The sequence below is a fragment of the Gigantopelta aegis genome, chromosome 6, assembly GCF_016097555.1.
Source record: "Gigantopelta aegis isolate Gae_Host chromosome 6, Gae_host_genome, whole genome shotgun sequence".
NCBI classification, from domain to species: Eukaryota; Metazoa; Mollusca; class Gastropoda; order Neomphalida; family Peltospiridae; genus Gigantopelta; species Gigantopelta aegis.
The window spans coordinates 5,469,006-5,490,382 of NC_054704.1; the positions used below are offsets into that span (position 1 = coordinate 5,469,006).

Consider the following 21,377-nt stretch of genomic DNA (forward strand, 5'->3'; position numbering starts at 1 on the left):
AAATAGCCGTGACGTCATGAAGGGAACTCGCTTCGCAGAAACCTACCACCAGATGACTTCCAGTGCAAGCGAAAGTGGGACCAACAGCGACTGCCAAGCTCAATTATCATGCGATTCTTCTTTCGATGATGAATAGTGTAGTAATGACGACTGGACTAATATTTGTGCAACACAACAAATAATGCTGTATCAGTTTGAACCTGGAACATCTTCCGACGACCCACCGGCCTGACAGATGACGATGAAAATGGTCGTGGAGACAGCTTACCACTAATTTACAACTTTTATTCTTGTTTTGTTGTTTAGGTTTTCGTGCGAATTATTTTGCTACACTGTATGTTCTAATACTTGTAATGTAGTAGAAAAGACGATAAATAACACTTGAATTCTACGATTCGAGTTGACCCGATATCGGTAATTTTAATAAATAAATAAAAACGACTTTTAGTCCGTTCCATCCCTTGATAAAGATGGGCTTTTTTGTGAATAATTTCAGTTTGATTTGACGTGAAAAAAAAAAGTAAAAGTGTTTTGGAAATAACAAAAATATACTATTTTTGTGTGCAGTTGTGAAAACAGTCGGCTCAGAAATAAATAACTTATAGTACATTTCATAGTATGAAAAAGGTGTTCTCTGTGGGAAGGTATAGCAAAATTAATTTAATGTATTTATAGTCTGTCTCACAGTGAATGCCTTTTTTCATACTATGGAATTTACAAGTTATTTATTTCTGAGCCAGTTGTTTTCTAAGTTGCATACAAAAATAGCATTTTTATATATATTTTTTTTTAATTTACAAAAAAATAACATTTTTGTAGGATGCGACGGGCTAGGCTTTAGATACTTGTCTGAACTTTATTGTTAATGAAAATGTTCTCGAACTGTAAAGAAAAACCTCACAAATGAACGAGATGCAAACGACGAGAAATCTGATCTGGTTGATTGCACGAATCGTGCATGAGAAAACAAACTGGCCGGAGTTGGAAGCATAACACAGTTTGGGACGTTGACGATATGCACCCCAAGGTCGTTTCGATGTGGATGGCGTCGGCTTATTGTCATTTGTTTTGTGTCGCAGAACAATTGTTGGTATGGCATCTTTTTTAAAAGCCATAACACATGGTATTCCCATATCTCGCTTAAGCCGACAAGCCAGTTCGGAACAAATCGAAACTAAAGTGTACTGTTGCAACGGTCTCCGGCATTTTCTTCCTGTCCAGTCTTTCCACGTTGTTTTAATCAAATTCACACAGCTTTCTCACAGCAACATTACTAGGAAATGCGTGAAGACTAAATTTATCAGCTCTTGTATTGCTACAGCCGCCAACAACATGCCGTTTAACCATAATAAACACACAAGAAGCAATGAACAATGGCACTGACTATCAAAAGGAGTTCCCTTCGTGATGTCACGAATCAAATCTTACGGAAATTCCCGAAACAAATTCAGCTGGTTCTGTTTTTCAGGGGAATATTTTTAAATGGAAAATATACTGGTATATAATATTTTTTTTTATTTTTTTTAAATTTTCTAATCATATTAAATAATATGTTGATTGATATAGCCCAATACACCATACATCTGGAACAGCACTTTAAATGCAAAGTGTATGTTATTGAAAGGTATATTGGTAACAGATTTGTTACAAACATTGTGTTAATAGATGAAAAATGTTATAGAAAGCTGTGGGTTACGAAATCTGAATGAAATGTTTGCTTTAATAAGAGGTATATGTGATATATGTATGCATGTTTTCGATTCAAGTGGTGAGTTGGTAGTTTTTTTTTTTATTAGTTTGTAAATATTTAGTGAATTACCAGACAGGTTAAGTTTACCATAATTCACCAAAGGAAATCTGATACTCTAATTGTAGTAATGTCACAACCATAAATTCAGACAATAGCTGCTTGTGTATTTGTTAGTTTTTGTCTCTATTACATACATTGTGATGTCATGCTAGTTTCTTCTATATAACTTTCGGTCCTATTGAAATTCAGTTCCAGAAAACTCGGAACCATAATTATGAAGTGTATTTGTGATATTCATTGTGTTTTGTGTGTAGATTTATCAACTTTGCCAGCATCAAGGAGAGTGACCGACCCGGCATCAACTTGGCTGGGTGTCCAATCACTGGTGAGGAGGACTGGGATTCACGACAGCCAGGCCTCGTGCCGGAGACAGGTGAAGACAGTACGTCGCTTTGTCTTCCATGTTATAGATGGTCATCACAGACTGCTGTTTGGCACCATGTAGCTAATACTTACTTTATAAATGCTGTATTCATTTATTTGTTTGTCCATCCGTCTTTCCATTTATTTGTTTGTCCATCCGTCTTTCCATTTATTTGTTTGTCCATCCGTCCTTCCATTTATTTGTTCATTCACTCATTCATTAATTATTATTTTATTAGTCTGGAGGGGATTATAGGTTTCATTTCCATCCTTCTGTCCGTCCATCTGTCCCACATAATATAGTTTTTCGGATGTTGTTTTTAGAAAGCCTTAAGATATTGACCTGAAATTTTGTGTATAGTTTTATCATGTACTGTTACAGATCAAGTTTGACTTTCATGACGATTTACACATTTTTGTCATAGTTTTGGCCTTTGAAATTAGGAGATGTGACAACAAAAAAGCTGATTTTTTTTTATTTCAGAAGGGCTTGAGATAATGACCTAAAATTTTGTATATACCTTTATCATGTACTTTTACTGATTGAGTTTAACTTTTATGGTGATTTACCCACTTTTCACAGTAGTATGACCTTTGAATTTAGGAGCAATGAAAATTCTTTCTTTCTTTCATTCATTCATTCATTCATTCATTCATTCATTCATTCGAAGTCACATCAACAAAAACTTTGCACACTAAATGTTTCAGCAGGTGTCGACAAACCTGATGTTGAACCATCTGAGCACTGTGCCCTCCCAGCACAGACCGACCTGGAGGCTACAGGCACAGTTAGTGGCACACGATTTGGAGCGGAAAAAGATAGTCGAAGGGAATATCACATGTTACCAACTCGTTTCATACTGAGGTATTTTATAGCTTTGTTATGGTAGAAGGCTCAGAATTATAAAGATAGTCGAAGGGAATATCACGAGTTACCAACTCGTTTCATACTGAGGTATTTTATACTGAGGTATTTTATAGCTTTGTTATGGTAGAAGGCTTAGAATTATAAAGATAGTTGAAGGGAATATCACGAGTTACCAACTCCTTTCAAACTGAGGTATTTTATATATTGTTTTTAATGGTAATTTGCTCAATGTTGTATATGAATGGAGACACACTTTGTTAGTTTTCTGCATTGTACAAAAATGCATAAGATTCCCCCCAAACACTTTACATGTTTATGGAACTCTGTTCTGGTACAGGGAGGGGCTGGACGTGGCCCAGTGGTAAAGCGCTTGCCTGGTGCGCGGCCTATCTAGAGTCAATCCCTGCTGACGGGCCCATTAGTCTATTTCTCGTTCACAGCCAGTGCTCCACGACTGGTATATCAAAGGCTGTGGTATATGCTATCCTGTCTGTAGGATGGTGCATATAAAAGATCCCTTGAAAGAAATGTAGCTGGTTTTCTCTTTTAACATTATAAGTCAGAATTACCAAACGTTTTGACATCCGATGATTAATAAATGAATGTGCTCTAGTGGTGGTGTTAAACAAAACACATTTTGTGGCACAGGGAACACATTATTAGTAACAAAGAGGCAAGAAAGGGCTCATGTTTCCTCTCTCTAGTACCACATCAGCTTCTCCTGGTTAAACAAAACACATTTTGTGGCACAGGGAACACATTATTAGTAACAAAGAGGCAAGAAAGGGCTCATGTTTCCTCTCTCTAGTCCCACATCAGCTTCTCCTGGTTAAACAAAACACATTTTGTGGCACAGGGAAGACATTATTAGTAACAAAGAGGCAAGAAAGGGCTCATGTTTCCTCTCTCTAGTACCACATCAGCTTCTCCTGGTTAAACAAAACACATTTTGTGGCACAGGGAACACATTATTAGTAACAAAGAGGCAAGAAAGGGCTCATGTTTCCTCTCTCTAGTACCACATCAGCTTCTCCTGGTTAAACAAAACACATTTTGTGGCACAGGGAACACATTATTAGTAACAAAGAGGCAAGAAAGGGCTCATGTTTCCTCTCTCTAGTCCCACATCAGCTTCTCCTGGTTAAACAAAACACATTTTGTGGCACAGGGAAGACATTATTAGTAACAAAGAGGCAAGAAAGGGCTCATGTTTCCTCTCTCTAGTACCACATCAGCTTCTCCTGGTTAAACAAAACACATTTTGTGGCACAGGGAACACATTATTAGTAACAAAGAGGCAAGAAAGGGCTCATGTTTCCTCTCTCTAGTCCCACATCAGCTTCTCCTGGTTAAACAAAACACATTTTGTGGCCCAGGGAAGACATTATTAGTAACAAAGAGGCAAGAAAGGGCTCATGTTTCCTCTCTCTAGTACCACATCAGCTTCTCCTGGTTAAACAAAACACATTTTGTGGCACAGGGAACACATTATTAGTAACAAAGAGGCAAGAAAGGGCTCATGTTTCCTCTCTCTAGTCCCACATCAGCTTCTCCTGGTTAAACAAAACACATTTTGTGGCACAGGGAAGACATTATTAATAACAAAGAGGCAAGAAAGGGCTCATGTTTCCTCTCTCTAGTCCCACATCAGCTTCTCCTGGTTAAACAAAACACATTTTGTGGCACAGGGAAGACATTATTAGTAACAAAGAGGCAAGAAAGGGCTCATGTTTCCTCTCTCTAGTCCCACATCAGCTTCTCCTGGTTAAACAAAACACATTTTGTGGCACAGGGAAGACATTATTAGTAACAAAGAGGCAAGAAAGGGCTCATGTTTCCTCTCTCTAGTCCCACATCAGCTTCTCCTGGTTAAACAAAACACATTTTGTGGCACAGGGAACACATTATTAGTAACAAAGAGGCAAGAAAGGGCTCATGTTTCCTCTCTCTAGTCCCACATCAGCTTCTCCTGGTTAAACAAAACACATTTTGTGGCACAGGGAACACATTATTAGTAACAAAGAGGCAAGAAAGGGCTCATGTTTCCTCTCTCTAGTCCCACATCAGCTTCTCCTGGTTAAACAAAACACATTTTGTGGCACAGGGAACACATTATTAGTAACAAAGAGGCAAGAAAGGGCTCATGTTTCCTCTCTCTAGTCCCACATCAGCTTCTCCTGGTTAAACAAAACACATTTTGTGGCACAGGGAAGACATTATTAGTAACAAAGAGGCAAGAAAGGGCTCATGTTTCCTCTCTCTAGTCCCACATCAGCTTCTCCTGGTTAAACAAAACACATTTTGTGGCACAGGGAACACATTATTAGTAACAAAGAGGCAAGAAAGGGCTCATGTTTCCTCTCTCTAGTCCCACATCAGCTTCTCCTGGTTAAACAAAACACATTTTGTGGCACAGGGAACACATTATTAGTAACAAAGAGGCAAGAAAGGGCTCATGTTTCCTCTCTCTAGTACCACATCAGCTTCTCCTGGTTAAACAAAACACATTTTGTGGCACAGGGAACACATTATTAGTAACAAAGAGGCAAGAAAGGGCTCATGTTTCCTCTCTCTAGTCCCACATCAGCTTCTCCTGGTTAAACAAAACACATTTTGTGGCACAGGGAACACATTATTAGTAACAAAGAGACAAGAAAGGGCTCATGTTTCCTCTCTCTAGTCCCACATCAGCTTTTCCTGGTTATCTGCCAATGAATTGTTAGGTGATCACAAACAGTTCGAACAAACAAATAAATACCTTACCTTGAGGCTTTTTACATTTAAACCTCGTCACTACATATACATTTGAAAGTCATGAAATGTAAAAGCTGATTAAAACAACTTGACCTATAGACAGTGATAACATGATGGTTAGCAAGACCGTTTTCTCAGTTCACTAAATTATTCAAAGCTTTCTTTTATTTCAATCAGGTAAAGTGTTCACTTGATGCGCGGTCAGTCTATAATCGATCTCTGTTGGTGGACCCATTAGGCTATTTCTTGTTCCAGCCAGTTTTCCACAACTGGTGTAACAAAGGCTGTGGTATGTCCTATTCTGTCTGTAGGATGGTGCATATAAAAGATCCCTTGCTGCTAATCGAAAAGAGTAGCCCATAAAGTGGTAACAGCGGATTTTCTCCCTCAATATATGTGTGGTCCTTAACCATATGTCCGATGCCATATAACCGTAAATAAAATGTGTTGAGTGTGTCGTTAAATAAAACATTTTCTTCTTTCCTTATTTCAGATCAATATTTAGTGTTGAGTTTAAGACATCTGCGGAGGAAGGTGTTATTTTCTATGTTAATAACGAGAAACACACAGATTACATTGGACTGTCCATCATGCAGGGCTATGTCGTGTATGGATTTAACTCTGGCAGTGGACGCGCGTTTGTCACCAGTCCTAGGAAGTATAATGATGGAAGATGGCATACGGTAAGTTGTTGTGGGGCAGTTATCGATTAACTCATTGTATTAGTAATTATTTATGTCTTAGGGAAGTAAGAAATAGGTTCTTGATGGGTATCGCTGTCCCTTTTATCTTTGTTCTTCACTTTAACTGACTAACTGTTGAGAAGTCAGTCTAGTAGTTGCCTAGGCAACATTTCTTTGATTGTTATGTAATATTAAAAAAGTAGTCAAACATGTTTGTTTTTCTTTCATGTTTAGATGTTATCTTTACATGTTCATGATTCAAGATAAAAACATACAAATGCTACCTTGATGATGATTATTCATTTTTTGAGATTAAAATTTTTGGGCAGTATCCCATTTGGATACTAACATTTCAAAATCTGATATCCCACCTGAGAATTTAGTATCCCACTTAAATGAAATTCATAAACAACATTGTAACAAACTTGGATGACACTGTTTTCGTTCCCATTCTATTGCTACGCTGCAATAGAAATCATGGAATTCGTGAAATTCGCAATCAAACGGAATCGGCAAAAATATTTGCTGGATCTATTTTTGCATAATACTGACATAAATTAATATTTAGCAGTAATCTATTAGTGTTTCTGACATTACTAATGATAAACCTACCTGTATCAATTTTCTGTAGATGTGGAATAAATATCTCAAATAAACTTTGAAGGGAGGAAACATCCAACAAAAACAATTGAGACGTAGCAGTTCCCAGTCTATTACTGCGTCGCTATTACTCAAGTGTAGCATAAGACTGGGTACGAGTTGGGGGAGATATTGTTACGGCACAGCATTAGACTGGGTACGAGCTCGAAAATACTATTACTTAACTTCACCAATAAATGACAACTTTCATTGTTTCAGCGAAAAATGAAAACGCAGGATTAAACAACCAACAGCATTTTATGGTATCTCGGTGGGATACTGGGTTCTTGAAGTCTGGTATCCAAAATTAAATTCTGGTATCCCCGGGATATCGGGATACCATTAATCTCGAACACTTATTTTTTACACTATTTGGCAAATATCACTGCTTACTTGTCAGTTTATACATACACGTACGTGTCATCAACATAATTATTTGACGTTTGTGTTTGTAAGGTGACGTTTGCGAGAGTTACAGTGATGGGCACAATGGAGATAGATGGCGAGAAAGTGGGTAATTCCAAGTCTGGAGGTGGCACACGCTCTATAAATGTCAAACCTCCATACTATGTCGGTGGAATCCCTGTGCAGTACAAGAACATCAGCAATGTGAAGACCAATCTAAAGGTGAGTAGTCTGTACCTGGACTCTGGTAAACAGACTGACAGTCTAAAGGTGAGTAGTCTGTACCTGGACTCTGGTAAACAGACTGACAGTCCAAAGGTGAGTAGTCTGTACCTGGACTCTGGTAAACAGATTGACAGTCTAAAGGTGAGTAGTCTGTACCTGGACTCTGGTAAACAGACTGACAGTCCAAAGGTGAGTAGTCTGTACCTGGGCTCTGGTAAACAGACTGACAGTCCATAGGTGAGTAGTCTGTACCTGGGCTCTGGTAAACAGACTGACAGTCCAAAGGTGAGTAGTCTGTACCTGGATTCTGGTAAACAGATTGACAGTCCAAAGGTGAGTAGTCTGTACCTGGGCTCTGGTAAACAGACTGACAGTCCAAAGGTGAGTAGTCTGTACCTGGATTCTGGTAAACAGACTGACAGTCCAAAGGTGAGTAGTCAGTGCCTAGATTCTGGTAAACAGACTAACAGTCCAAAGGTGAGTAGTCTGTACCTGGATTCTGGTAAACAGACTGACAGTCCAAAGGTGAGTAGTCAGTGCCTAGACTCAGGTAAACAGATTGACAGTCCAAAGGTGAGTAGTCTGTACCTGAATTCTGGTAAACAGACTGACAGTCTACAGGTGAGTAGTCTGTACCTGGACTCGGGTAAACAAATTGACAGTCTAAAGGTGAGTAGTCTGTACCTGGACTCGGGTAAACAGATTGACAGTCTACAGGTGAGTAGTCTGTACCTGGATTCTGGTAAACAGACTGACAGTCCAAAGGTGAGTAGTCTGTACCTGGACTCGGGTAAACGGATTGACAGTCTAAAGGTGAGTAGTCTGTACCTGGACTCGGGTAAACAGATTGACAGTCTACAGGTGAGTAGTCTGTACCTGGATTCTGGTAAACAGACTGACAGTCCAAAGGTGAGTAGTCTGTACCTGGATTCTGGTAAACAGATTGACAGTCCAAAGGTGAGTAGTCTGTGCCTGGACTCGGGTAAATGGATTGACAACCCAAGGTGAGTATCAGCACTCACCCTGGATAAAAAATACCTGTAGCCAGAATATTAGCCAAATGGAATTTTTATTAGCCATATTGAAAATGCTTTAGCCAAATTTGTTTTACGCAGTTAAATGCTTGTTGTGATTTCTGCTTACAAAATACCTCGGCTAAGAATGCTGACTTCACAGTATACTCCATTTATTAAAAAAAAAACACCACAAAAAACACCACAAAAAAAAAACCTTTAATAAAATAAAAATTTACGGTCTTTTTAAAATCCAGCTAACTTATTAAATGTCACCTCACAGTCTTACAAATTTATATCTAAAATTATCTAACAAATATGATTAATGTAAACTAATTTTATTCAGTGTACATTTAACTGCAATTTAAATACTGCATGCGATCGCGATCTGCATGCGTGCTCTCGACCATGGGTGCGAAATTAACAAAGACAAAGGAATAAACAAAAACTGCAGTTAGGTATTCATTGATGCGAACAACTATTGTTTTTCTACAAATTTACATCAAGATTTACTTTTTGCATAATCGTATTGTTTAATGTCCGCAACGATGTCTCTTGACACGCGGGTGTCAGCCGACTCTGAAGCGTGACGCATATTCGCGCCGAGAGCCCCTCGGTTCAGCCAACGAACGTTCTTCCTAACGTTCGCGAACTATTTGATTGGTGTTCGTCGTGTCCATTTGGTTTAACGTGAAGTACACAAACCAGTCTAGCGAACGTTTTGTTTTCGCCGGTCTGGCTGAACTCAGCCATTGAGATAGCCTACATGTCTTTCGGCCCTGAACTGGCATGTGTATTCAAATTGACACGCATTGTCGGTCTGGTTTTGGTTCAAAGATTTTACAAAGAGAAAATAACAAGTTACAGATCTTCCAGACATTGCTGTCATACATGATGAATGCATGCCGTTAAAATTAATAACTGTGATTATTAAAATAAGCAAACATTATAACACCTACGCTGTATTCTGCATGACACCGTTTCTCGTTACCGGTTGCGAGATCACTATTACGCTAATTGAATATTTGGTAGTATTATTATGTTTGAGGTGTTGGATAGATTATGTAACCGTTTGTTCACACCAGACGACTTAAAATAGCTTAGCCAAAATTTTAGCCACTTGCAAATTTTATTAGCCATTTTTTTTAAAAATTAGCAAATGGCTAATTTGGCTACCGACAGCGCGAGCCCTGGAGTATAGCTTAGTGTTAGAGCATTTGCCTGAGATGGCAGGATTGATCAGGGAATCTGCTGGTTTCTTGTCATCCCAATCAGTGTCCCATGACCGGTGTATCAAAGACCATAATATATGCTGTCTTGTCTGTGGGAAAGTACATAGTACATAGCAGTAGACAATGTAGTTGTGTGTCGGTGAGTGCTCGCTTGAGGTGCTGGTGTCGCAGGATCGAACCACATCTGTGGATCGATTCAGCTGATTGTTTTTTTCTCGTTCCAACCTGTGCATCACAACTGGAAAAATGCCTTGGTATGTGCTTTCCTGTCTGTGGGTGGGAAAGGGCATATAAAAGATCCCTTTGCTGCATTAAGACAAATGTAGCGGGTTTTCCCTGACGACGTGTCAGTATTACCAAATGTTTGACATCCAATAGCCGATGATTAATTTATCAATGCACTCCAGTGGTGTTGTTAAACAAAACAAACAAACTTTATGTGGTGATGTTGTTTTCTCTTTATGTACATCGTGTTCTTTTTCATGTGCAGAGGTGTCATTAAGCTAACATTCCTTTTGTTCCTTCGGGTTTCTCAAACTTGTTTTCACAATCTATTATCTTCATAAAAATTACCAAATATTTGACATTCAATAGCTGATTGATAATAAATCAATGTGCTCTAGTAGTATCGTAAAACAAAACAAACTTTAATTTTCTTTTCTTCATATTATTATCAGACTCGTGCGTCCAGCTTTGTCGGGTGTTTGCGGAACTTCCAGCTGAACAACAAAGACTTTGGCTTGCCATCCAGTGAGATATCTGTGTATCCGTGTTCAGACGCCATGGAGGTGGGGACGTTCTACCACTCCAGCGGGGGATATGTGACACTCTGTATGTTGTTTACGCATCTGGGTCCTAATTCACACACATCTCATATTGCATTGTTTTTTCAAGTTTCTTTTGCACTGCACTGCAAGATTGCAAAGTTGCGAGAATTTAGTGAATTAGACACCTGTTTTACAAGTACACAAACATGACACACATAGACGGATTTTGTTTCACCTGCTAGACATTAGTGGAGTTTCAGTGTCGATTATAACTGAAAATTGATTGATTATCTTTTATGGATATGGTGATCAATTATGAATTGTTACCCATATCTTGAGGCATATCGAAGAGTTTCTTTCCACTTGAACTTGAAGTGGGATGTAATGCCTTAAAATCATATGATGACTTCATATAATTGGTGCACTATGATTTTACCTGAACGTCAAATGAGTTCAGTGATATAAATTAAAATTAATTATGGGTAATGAATAGAACATAAAACTCTCTTCTATTTCGTATCATATTTATGTCCCCTATGAAATAATGTTCATTGTCACTGAAATTCATGTTAAATCTGAAAACAGATATTGAGTAGGTAATAACAGTAAACTTTGTAGGGTATATTGCAGTGAACATGACAGTAGTAATAACAGTAAACTTTGTAGGGTATATTGCAGTGAACATGACAGTAGGTAATAACAGTAAACTTTGTAGGGTATGTTGCAGTGAACATGACAGTAGGTAATCACAGTAAACTTTGTAGGGTATGTTGCAGTGAACATGACAGTAGGTAATAACAGTAAACTATGTAGGGTATATTGCAGTGAACATGACAATAGGTAATAACAGTAAACTTTGTAGGGTATGTTGCAGTGAACATGACAGTAGGTAATCACAGTAAACTTTGTAGGGTATGTTGCAGTGAACATGACAGTAGGTAATAACAGTAAACTTTGTAGGGTATGTTGCAGTGAACATGACAGTAGGTAATCACAGTAAACTTTGTAGGGTATATTGCAGTGAACATGACAGTAGGTAATAACAGTAAACTTTGTAGGGTATGTTGCAGTGAACATGACAGTAGGTAATCACAGTAAACTTTGTAGGGTATGTTGCAGTGAACATGACAGTAGGTAATCACAGTAAACTATGTAGGGTATGTTGCAGTGAACATGACAATAGGTAATAACAGTAAACTTTGTAGGGTATATTGCAGTTAACATGACAATAGGTAATAACAGTAAACTTTGTAGGGTATATTGCAGTGAACATGACAATAGGTAATAACAGTAAACTATGTAGGGTATGTTGCAGTGAACATGACAGTAGGTAATAACAGTAAACTTTGTAGGGTATGTTGCAGTGAACATGACAGTAGGTAATAACAGTAAACTTTGTAGGGTATGTTGCAGTGAACATGACAGTAGGTAATCACAGTAAACTTTGTAGGGTATGTTGCAGTGAACATGACAGTAGGTAATAACAGTAAACTATGTAGGGTATATTGCAGTGAACATGACAATAGGTAATAACAGTAAACTTTGTAGGGTATGTTGCAGTGAACATGACAATAGGTAATAACAGTAAACTTTGTAGGGTATGTTGCAGTGAACATGACAGTAGGTAATCACAGTAAACTTTGTAGGGTATGTTGCAGTGAACATGACAGTAGGTAATAACAGTAAACTATGTAGGGTATATTGCAGTGAACATGACAGTAGGCAATCACAGTAAACTATGTAGGGTATATTGCAGTGAACATGACAGTAGGTAATAACAGTAAACTTTGTAGGGTATGTTGCAGTGAACATGACAGTAGGTAATCACAGTAAACTTTGTAGGGTATGTTGCAGTGAACATGACAATAGGTAATAACAGTAAACTTTGTAGGGTATGTTGCAATGAACATGACCGTAGGTAATGACAGTAAACTTTGTAGGGTATATTGCAGTGAACATAACAATAGGTCATACAAATGCAAACACTTTCTAAGACTGGATATATTCTAGCTAACTGTATAATCCAAATTAATATATCTGATATGTGGAGTTGCAGAGTAGGAGGCTGTTTTATAATGTACCGCCCGGCCTTGGTGGCGTCGTGGTTATGCCATCGGTCTACAGGCTGGTAGGTACTGGGTTCGGATCCCAGTCGAGGCATGAGATTTTTAATCCAGATACCGACTCCAAACCCTGAGTGAGTGTTCCGCAAGGCTCAATCGGTAGGTGTAAACCACTTGCACCGACCAGTGATCCATAACTGGTTCAACAAAGGCCATGGTTTGTGTTATCCTGCCTGTGGGAAGCGCAAATAAAAGATCCCTTGCTACTAATTGGAAAGAGTAGCCCATGTAGTGGCGACAGTGGGTTTCCTCTCAAAATATGTGTGGTCCGTAACATGTCTAACACCATATAACCGTAAATAAAATGTGTTGAGTGCGTCGTTAAATAAAACATTTCTTTCTTTCTTTATAATGTACCGGTAGTTATGTTAAGCACCCCTAAGCAATGTAATTTGTACTGAAGTGGAATTTTTGTAAATAAAAAACCCTGACATTTAAAAAGAACTGTTGAAAATAGTACTTTTAACATAAGTTTAGTCAAGCAATTATCTCAGAAAAACCGGGGGCAAAATGTGTGTGAAAACTTGCTACAGACATGATACCACAAAGAAAAACTGTTCTACACCCGTAACAGAATAACAAGTGTAACAATTGTAACGGAATTTTAAAATGTTATACATGTTCAATACATTTGTGTGACAGTACAGACATATTACATGATGACTTACACAGCAAGCTGTAAAATTATTTCATAAGATTTTGTGGCATTTTTACATACTTGTTTATTAATTTTAAAGTTCACTTATCCATTTTTCAAAGTCATTGTTCAGGAATTGTAAATTTTAAGTGTTGGTGTTTGCTAGTCCATTTTCAGTATCTGTGTTCACTAGTATATTTTTTACAGTGTTCACTTGTGTTCAGTGTTCACTAGTATTTTTTTTTTTACAGTGTTCACTAGTGTTTTAAATACCGGTGTTCACTAGTATATTTTACAGTGTTCACTAGTGTTTTAAATACCGGTGTTCACTAGTATATTTTACAGTGTTCACGAGTGTTTTAAATACCGGTGTTCACTAGTATATTTTATAGTGTTCACTTGTGTTTTAAATACCAGTGTTCACGAGTATATTTTACAGTGTTCACTAGTGTTTTAAATACCGATGTTTACTAGTATATTTTACAGTGTTCACTTGTGTTTTAAATACAGGGGTACTGATAATTACGAGTGTTTATTTATCAGTGTTCACTTGACAATTGTCTCTTTTAAATATCAGGATTCTGCAAGTAAGGTTTTGATTGGTGGACATGAGCTCCAACTGGCTGGTGTTAGATCCACACGTAATAGTGGAGCTAATTTTAATTAGATTGAATATCAATGTTCCCTAGTGTTTTAAACGTGTTCTCTGGTGTGTTTTAAATCTGTGTTTATTAATTCCTATTACAGTTGTGTATTACTGTTCCAGATGACAAGTTCAAGGTGGGTCTCGACCTGGAGATCAGTCTGGATGTGAGGCCACGGTCCACATCGGGAGTTCTCCTAGCCGTGCACTCTCCCAAGGGAGACTACCTCGTGCTACAGATGATAGAAGGCAAAGTGAGTCGATTCATTTATGATTGGGTCAGGACGTAGCCCAGTGGTAAAGTGTTTTCCTAATGCGCAGTCAATCTAGGATCAATCCCTGTCGGTGGTCCATTGGGCTATTTCTCGTTCCAGCCAATGCACCATGACTGGTATATCAAAGGTCATGGTATGTGCTATCCTGTGTGGGATGGTGCATATAAAAGATCCCTGAATACTAATGAAATAATATAGTGGGTTTGTTCTCTAAGACTATATGTCAGATTTACTAAATGTTTGACATCTAATAGCTGATGATTAATAAATGATTGTAATCAAGTGGTCTTGTTAAACAAAACAAACAAACTTAACTTCATTTAGCTAAATTATCTAAGTAAAATGTTCTGAATCATCCTTAAATATAGTCTTTGTATTGAACATTGTTAATATTTGTACATTTAATATGACAAAAGATTTCTTGTTTAGCGATAATTCGAAAATTCAGTTTCAATAATCACAATTTATGTGTTTTTCCCAACAGGTTCACTTTATTGTTGATAATGGAGGTGGGGCAATTGAAACCACATTTGAACCAGGGACAAAGACAGCTCTGTGTGATGGGCAGTGGCACACAATTGAAGGTAACTGTCAAGTTCTTGTTGTATATTTAAACTTGAAGTAATATCAGATGGCCATATGCAGTAGAAGGTACGTTGTTTTACATGTATGCGAGTGAAAGACAAAAGAAAAGAGTCTCGTTAGACTGTAGGTAAAAAATGTCGACTATAGTGGATATAAAGAGCACACTGAACAACTGGACTGCAGGCCCTCAACAAACGGGCCTTCGCGGTGTAATGTATTGTTTCTGAGGACCCATATTATTATGATAATATTACCATTCTAGGCCTCATCCGTACACACACAACTTTGAGAGTTGTTCACAGTTTTCAACATTTCTAAAAGCATACAAATCATACTCCATGTTTTTTCAACATTTCTAAAAGCATACAAATCATACTCCATGTTTTTTTGCTAAATAATTCCCCCTCAAAGCATGCTGGTATATATCAAAATAAAATAAATATTGATTTTTAAAGGGATGGTTTATTGAGGGGTTTTTTTCTGTTAAAAAGTGCACATTGACATTATCCCCACAATCTCACAGACACAAACACAGACAAAAACAGACACACACACACATTTCTTTTCAATATTACCTGTCCTCAAAACAAGTGCATTTCCCCCCCACGCATGTGGACTGGTCCGAGCATCCCAACAGATAATGGGATGGCCTAAATCTTCTACAGCATGCTCCCTTGTAGTTCCGGTCATGTGACTATAGCTTCCTTCTTTTTCTCTTCGCTATACTGGTCAGATGTGTTTCTTTTGGCTCTGTTTTTGGAGTCAAACTTGGTTTTTTTGTGTGATAATTTTGTGTGTATTTAACGGATTCATTTCTGTTGTTGTTATGTTTCTCGTTGTACTATTTTGGCGTAAACACTTGTTTTCAAGTGTGTTTTTACTTCCAAAATTGTTGTTACCGGTGAACGTTGTGTGGTCGCCATTTGCAAAGATGGCGGCCCTGTTACTGACTTGGTGTTTTTTTATGGTTGTCTTTTATTTCTCTTTGGACAGAGATAATTATTCACCATGTCGGATACTAGTAATTTTCGAGTTAACACTTGTAACTGTTGTCTTTGTTGTTATGTTTATCGTTGTATTATTTTGGCGTAAACACTTGTTTTCAGTGTGCTTCTACCAAAATTGTTGTTTGCCGGTTAACGTTGCGTGGTCACCATTTGCCCTGTTACCGGTTTTGTGTTAATGATTTTATATTATTTCTCTTTGTAGAAATTGTTATTATGTCTGATATTTGTGCTTCTCGACAAATATCCTCTATTCGTTGCCGGAAGTTTTTGTCTAGAGACGATCCACATGAGCTGTGTCCCTCGTGTCGAGTGCCCTGCTCTTCGGAGACTAGACGTGACGCTTGCTTTCAGCTGTCAGAGTAGGAGTTTGCGGTCTACTTGAAAATGTTATCAACCAGATCCAAGAAGACTGACTCTACACCGGCGGGATCTATGGTGTCTTCCATAGCCAACATGGTAGCGGACGCGCTGATATTGTACAACGATGTCGGCGGTTGTTTTCAGGGTGGATCCTCAACCTGCAAGGGAGGGGTCCGGTTCCGCCCCCCCCCCCCCACTCTTCTTCGAAAGCGGTACCTAGTACAACTCCAGGACCTATGGCTCCATGGAAGTCACCAGCAGCGGCTAGCCAGTTTTCAGGGGTGCCAGTGGGTTCCAGTAAGTGGGCCGAGAAGGGTATTTCTTCATTGAAACGTCCATCATCTTCGGATCGCCGTTCTGACCCATCTTCAACGGTGCGGGCGCGAGTGTCCAAGGATCACTGTAGTGGTTGAAACCAAAGCTATTCACCACGGAATCCAGCGGCTCCATCGGTTCCTCCACGACGATTATCGGCGGATGCGGGGTCCACGGTATCCACACGGGACCGTCCACGGTCCGACTGTCCAGTATCCACACGGGACCGCACACGTGCTACATTCTGATGATGTATCGGTTCCCGCAGTGCTGGAAGATCTGGATGCGGCAGACCACCTGTCACTGAGGGACTGTCTGGCTGTCATATATGAGATGCTACCATCGCTGGCCCATCCACCGGTTCCAGCCAAGAAGGGTCCGATGATCGCCACGGAGGTTTCACCGGCAGATGTCGTCATTCGATCGTGGGCTGCCACAGGCCCTCTGTCACTTTACACGGCTACCAGTAACCGGCCCGTGCAAATCGCTTCTTCCAGCAAGCAGATGGAGCCCTGTAACGAACTGGAAGATTGCATCATCGGCTCACCGTTCGGTACCGTCGTCCGTGATTGATCGAAGTGGTACAGCGTCCAGGGTTCCACCGGCTCCTGCCAGTCCGTGTCTCCGTTTGCAGTCAGTACATCGGACTGTCCACACCGGTCGGCAGCTGATCTGGTATTCAGGGTTTTCACCGGCTCCTGACGGGACCGTCCATGGTCTGTGTTTCCGTTTGCAGTCAGTACATCGGACCGTCCACACCGATTGCAGCCAATACATCGGATTGAATTGCCTGTGCCAGGTTACTGAGCGATTTTCCAGATGGTGCGATGGCGCCTTCCGTGATAGAAGATCCGGACGCAGTGAACCACATGGCTTTGAGGAATTATCTCGCTGCGGTGTATGAGATGTTTTCGTCACTGCACCATCCACTAGCACCATTCTAGAAAGTTTCCGTTTTGATGACTGATCCGATGTCGCGGTTTCCATGAGTTGGCTTCGTTTGTGGCGTTCCCCATTCGTCACAATGAACGTATCCCGTCTTCAACCTATCCTTCAACGGTATGGCGCTGGCCTTGGATGACGCTGTTTCCGTCGGGACCAGACGTCTTCCTAGAACTTACAGATCGGCACATCCAGTCGATGGCTTCAGTTCAGCGTAGATGTTTGTACATGCTGTCCTATTTGATGTTTTCCTGGCGACCATAGCTCCTCAGGTGCAGGATGCCAGATGACATGCCTTGTTCCAGCTGTCGGCATCGATGTTGGTCTGCCTTACATCTTCCGTGACGTCGATGTCCACTATGGTTGCACACTATCGTCAACCGGCTTGCCTGAAGCGATCCATTCTTGACTATCAACACAAGCCGGACATCTTGGCAGACCTGTGGTCTACATCCAAGCTGTTTGTCGTGAAGGGGTTCGACGTTACAAGCATTCCGGGTTGGTGATGAAGACAGTCTACTGGTCTGGTCACTTGTGTTTGGACCCCGTGCATCGGTCCATCTGTTGCTCGAGGAAGGTTCAGTGATATTCGGCAGATCGTTCACTATATCCGGTGGCGATGCAAGACAGTCGCTACTTCCGCTGGTTCCGGAAGTCATCCTGTTGCCATCACGTGGTATGGGTTTTTTACCGTGATCGTTTTACTACAGTTCATTGCGGCTTATCAACTCACTGATGTTCACTGTTGTTACCGCCAGCATTTCTGACCGATGCTGTCTAGATTGTCTCTGCTAATGTCTCGCACCGGGTGGTGTGACGGCCGTGGATGTTAGCTGGTTGCTGTTTGCGTTGCTTCACTTCCACGTATATCGGGCATATAGCGTAGCGGGTCGCTACGCTGTCGGTGGCTCTTGACTGTTTCACGGGATCACTGTTTCCGATGTCTTGGTTCCTGCATCACTCAAGATTTGACGTTTAGAGGTCGACTCCAGCTTCACCATATCCAGTTGTTTCTGAATCAATCCGGTTACCAGTCGCCCTGCAGTCCAGTCTCTGATGGTGGAAACGACAGGCGAATGTCTTCGACAGAGTTTCTTTACGGCCATTCCAGGTGACTCATCATCTGTTCGCCAATGCGTCACCTCAACGACCAGGCGTTGTCTGGGCTGTGGTCTCCAGAAGAAGCCGTGCTATACATCATCCTTCTGGCATCAACAGTTGATTGGAGCGAATCTTATGGTGGCCACAGACAGTTTGACCATGGCGGCTTACATCAATCGACAGGGCGGCACACTCCAGCAGTCTTCTGCGGCTGACATTTCGCCTCTATGATTTGGTGGACGATATACCTATGCAGATGCGAGCAAGACATATTCCAGGGGTGTCCAATGTCCTAGCAGACAGTCTATCCCGGCCATCATTGCCGCAGTGGATGCTGCATCCGGACACCTTTCGTTGGGTGTGCGAGCGTCTCTGGACTCTGAACATCGACCTGTTAGCCACGAAGTTCAACCATAAACTTCGGGTTTATGTCTTGCCAGTTCCAGATCTCGATGCTCTTGCCATCAACTGTGATCAGATGGACGCATACGCTTTTCCACCGCCGATCCTGCTGCCTCGGGTGTTACAGCGGTTTCAACAATATCGATGTCGCCTGTTGCTGTTCGCACCCATGTGGCCATCAAGGGTGTGGTTCCCAGATCTACTGTCTTGCCAATCCACATCCGTTGCCTCTGCCTGAGTGGGACCATCTACTGCGGCACCCCAGATCTCGGCTCTACCATTCAAATCCACACTTATTCCGGCTACACGCGTGGACCTTATTGCCAAAGGTCTGAAGGAGAAGGGTTTTTTTTCAGTCCACTGCGGCAATTTTGAAGGCTAATAGATCATCTACTACAGCGGCCTATAATGTCCGATGGCTGTATTTCCATAGATGGCGTCTGCGGCAACACATTAAGCCTCAGAAGATTCCAGTCCCTCGTCTGGCAGACTTCCTGATGTACCTTCGGACATCACTGAAGTTGAAAGGCTCGACGATTGTGGGTTACGTCTCGGTCATTGCTACTGTTCGTGATCCGGCTACTGGAATGAAGCTCTCCATCATCCCTGAATTTCATAAGATGGTTAAGAGCTTTAAATTGAAGGATCAAGTTCATTGCTTTCATCCTCCGAAGTAGGACTTGAGGTTTTGAGATCCTTGACGGTTGCACCATATGAGCTGATTGAAGAGTCCTCATTAGAAGTTTTAACTCGGAAAACAGTCTTCCTGTTGGGGTTTGCAACATCTGCTCGAGTTTCGGAGATTCATGCCTTGGATGCCTTGGAAGAACACTGTGGTTCCGTGGATTCAATTGACTATTCTGTGTGCGTACCAGAAGGAAGGTTTGCCTGCACCCACTGCCTCCAATCCGCATGAACTGTGTGCACTGGCTGCCACCATGTCTTTGCACTGTAACACTCCTATCCAGCACATTATTACTGGCTGTTACTGGGCGACAGACTATTATCTGAGGGACGTCTCCACTGAGGATGTTGAGGGATTTCATCATCTGGGGCCTGTGGTTGCTGCCCAAACACTGGTGAACACTAGCCGTCCTCGTCGCCGTTGAGGGTTGCTGTTGAATTCTAGACTGCACACAGAGATGTCTACTGAATCCACAGGTGAGGATTTGCTACGACTTTTTATTCTTTGTACTTTTCACATGCACTGGTGCTGGAATTTTTTGTTTGGATAACTTTTGCCTTGCACTTTTCTTGGCCAATTGTTGTCTCACTGAACTAACATGTTTTTGGTGTACTGGACAGAAAACACTCAGGGGCTTGTTCAGTTCGGTGTTCTGACGGATGCACCCATACAATGTTGTTGTTTGTTATGTTTTCATAACACTCCAATACGTTGGGAGGTTACCTAATACCTGCATCCCTGGTGGCTAAGATTTCCCACCCTGTCAGAACGGTTGTGATGGATGCCGCCTGGGTTGGTTAGTTTTTCACTTAACCTGCACTGGGCTGTGATGGGAATCCCTGGGAAGAGGGGTCTTTCTTTTGGCCAAATTATTCCACTGATAAGTCTCCCTCCGGTCTCTGGGAGTTTTTAAGAGAATCTTCGGATTTGGTACCCACCACCATCTGTTGAATGCTGCACTTGTTTTGAGGACAGGTAATATTGAAAAGAAATGGAGAAAACTTAAGTGTTAAGTGTGATGCACTCAGTGAAAAAGAAGGTAGCTATAGTCACATGACCGGCACTACAAGGGAGCATGCTGTAGAAGATTTAGGCCATCCCATTATCTGTTGGGATGCTTGGACCAGTCCACTTGCGTGGGAGGGAAATGCACTTGTTTTGAGGACAGGTAATATCTCTATAAAAGAGAAAACACTTAAAGTTTCTCCACACACACAGACACACACACACACACACACGACTTGTGTTTTTGTTATTATCATTAATAATTGTCCGTACACAAACTTATGTCCATGATTAATGTTGTGTTTGATTTTTCCCACAGCGGTTAAGACCAAAGAGGTGATTAATCTGAAGGTGGATGGCCGGTCGGCGAAGGCTGGGATTGGCAAACCAGGCGTCTCTTCTGCCGACACAAAGGATCCGCTCTTCGTTGGAGGAGCTCCAGGTAAAGTTCACATTGTCAAACACACTGTAGGTTGTGTCAAAAACACACATCAATAACCTGTGAGGGAGGGGTGGGACATAGCCCAGTTCCAGATTT

General features: G+C 40.8%; 1 protein-coding gene across 1 annotated transcript in view; it reads left to right on the plus strand.

Annotated features, from left to right (window-relative positions):
* LOC121373933 (laminin subunit alpha-like) overlaps positions 1-21,377 on the plus strand; it is a 127,571-nt gene that overhangs the window by 102,383 nt on the left and 3,811 nt on the right. Inside the window, exons 66-73 of the mRNA XM_041500760.1 lie at positions 2,065-2,192; positions 2,882-3,038; positions 6,289-6,478; positions 7,574-7,744; positions 10,670-10,823; positions 14,286-14,416; positions 14,922-15,021; positions 21,159-21,281. Coding sequence (XP_041356694.1) covers positions 2,065-2,192; positions 2,882-3,038; positions 6,289-6,478; positions 7,574-7,744; positions 10,670-10,823; positions 14,286-14,416; positions 14,922-15,021; positions 21,159-21,281 — 1,154 coding nt within the window. The remainder of the gene's footprint in view (positions 1-2,064; positions 2,193-2,881; positions 3,039-6,288; positions 6,479-7,573; positions 7,745-10,669; positions 10,824-14,285; positions 14,417-14,921; positions 15,022-21,158; positions 21,282-21,377) is intronic.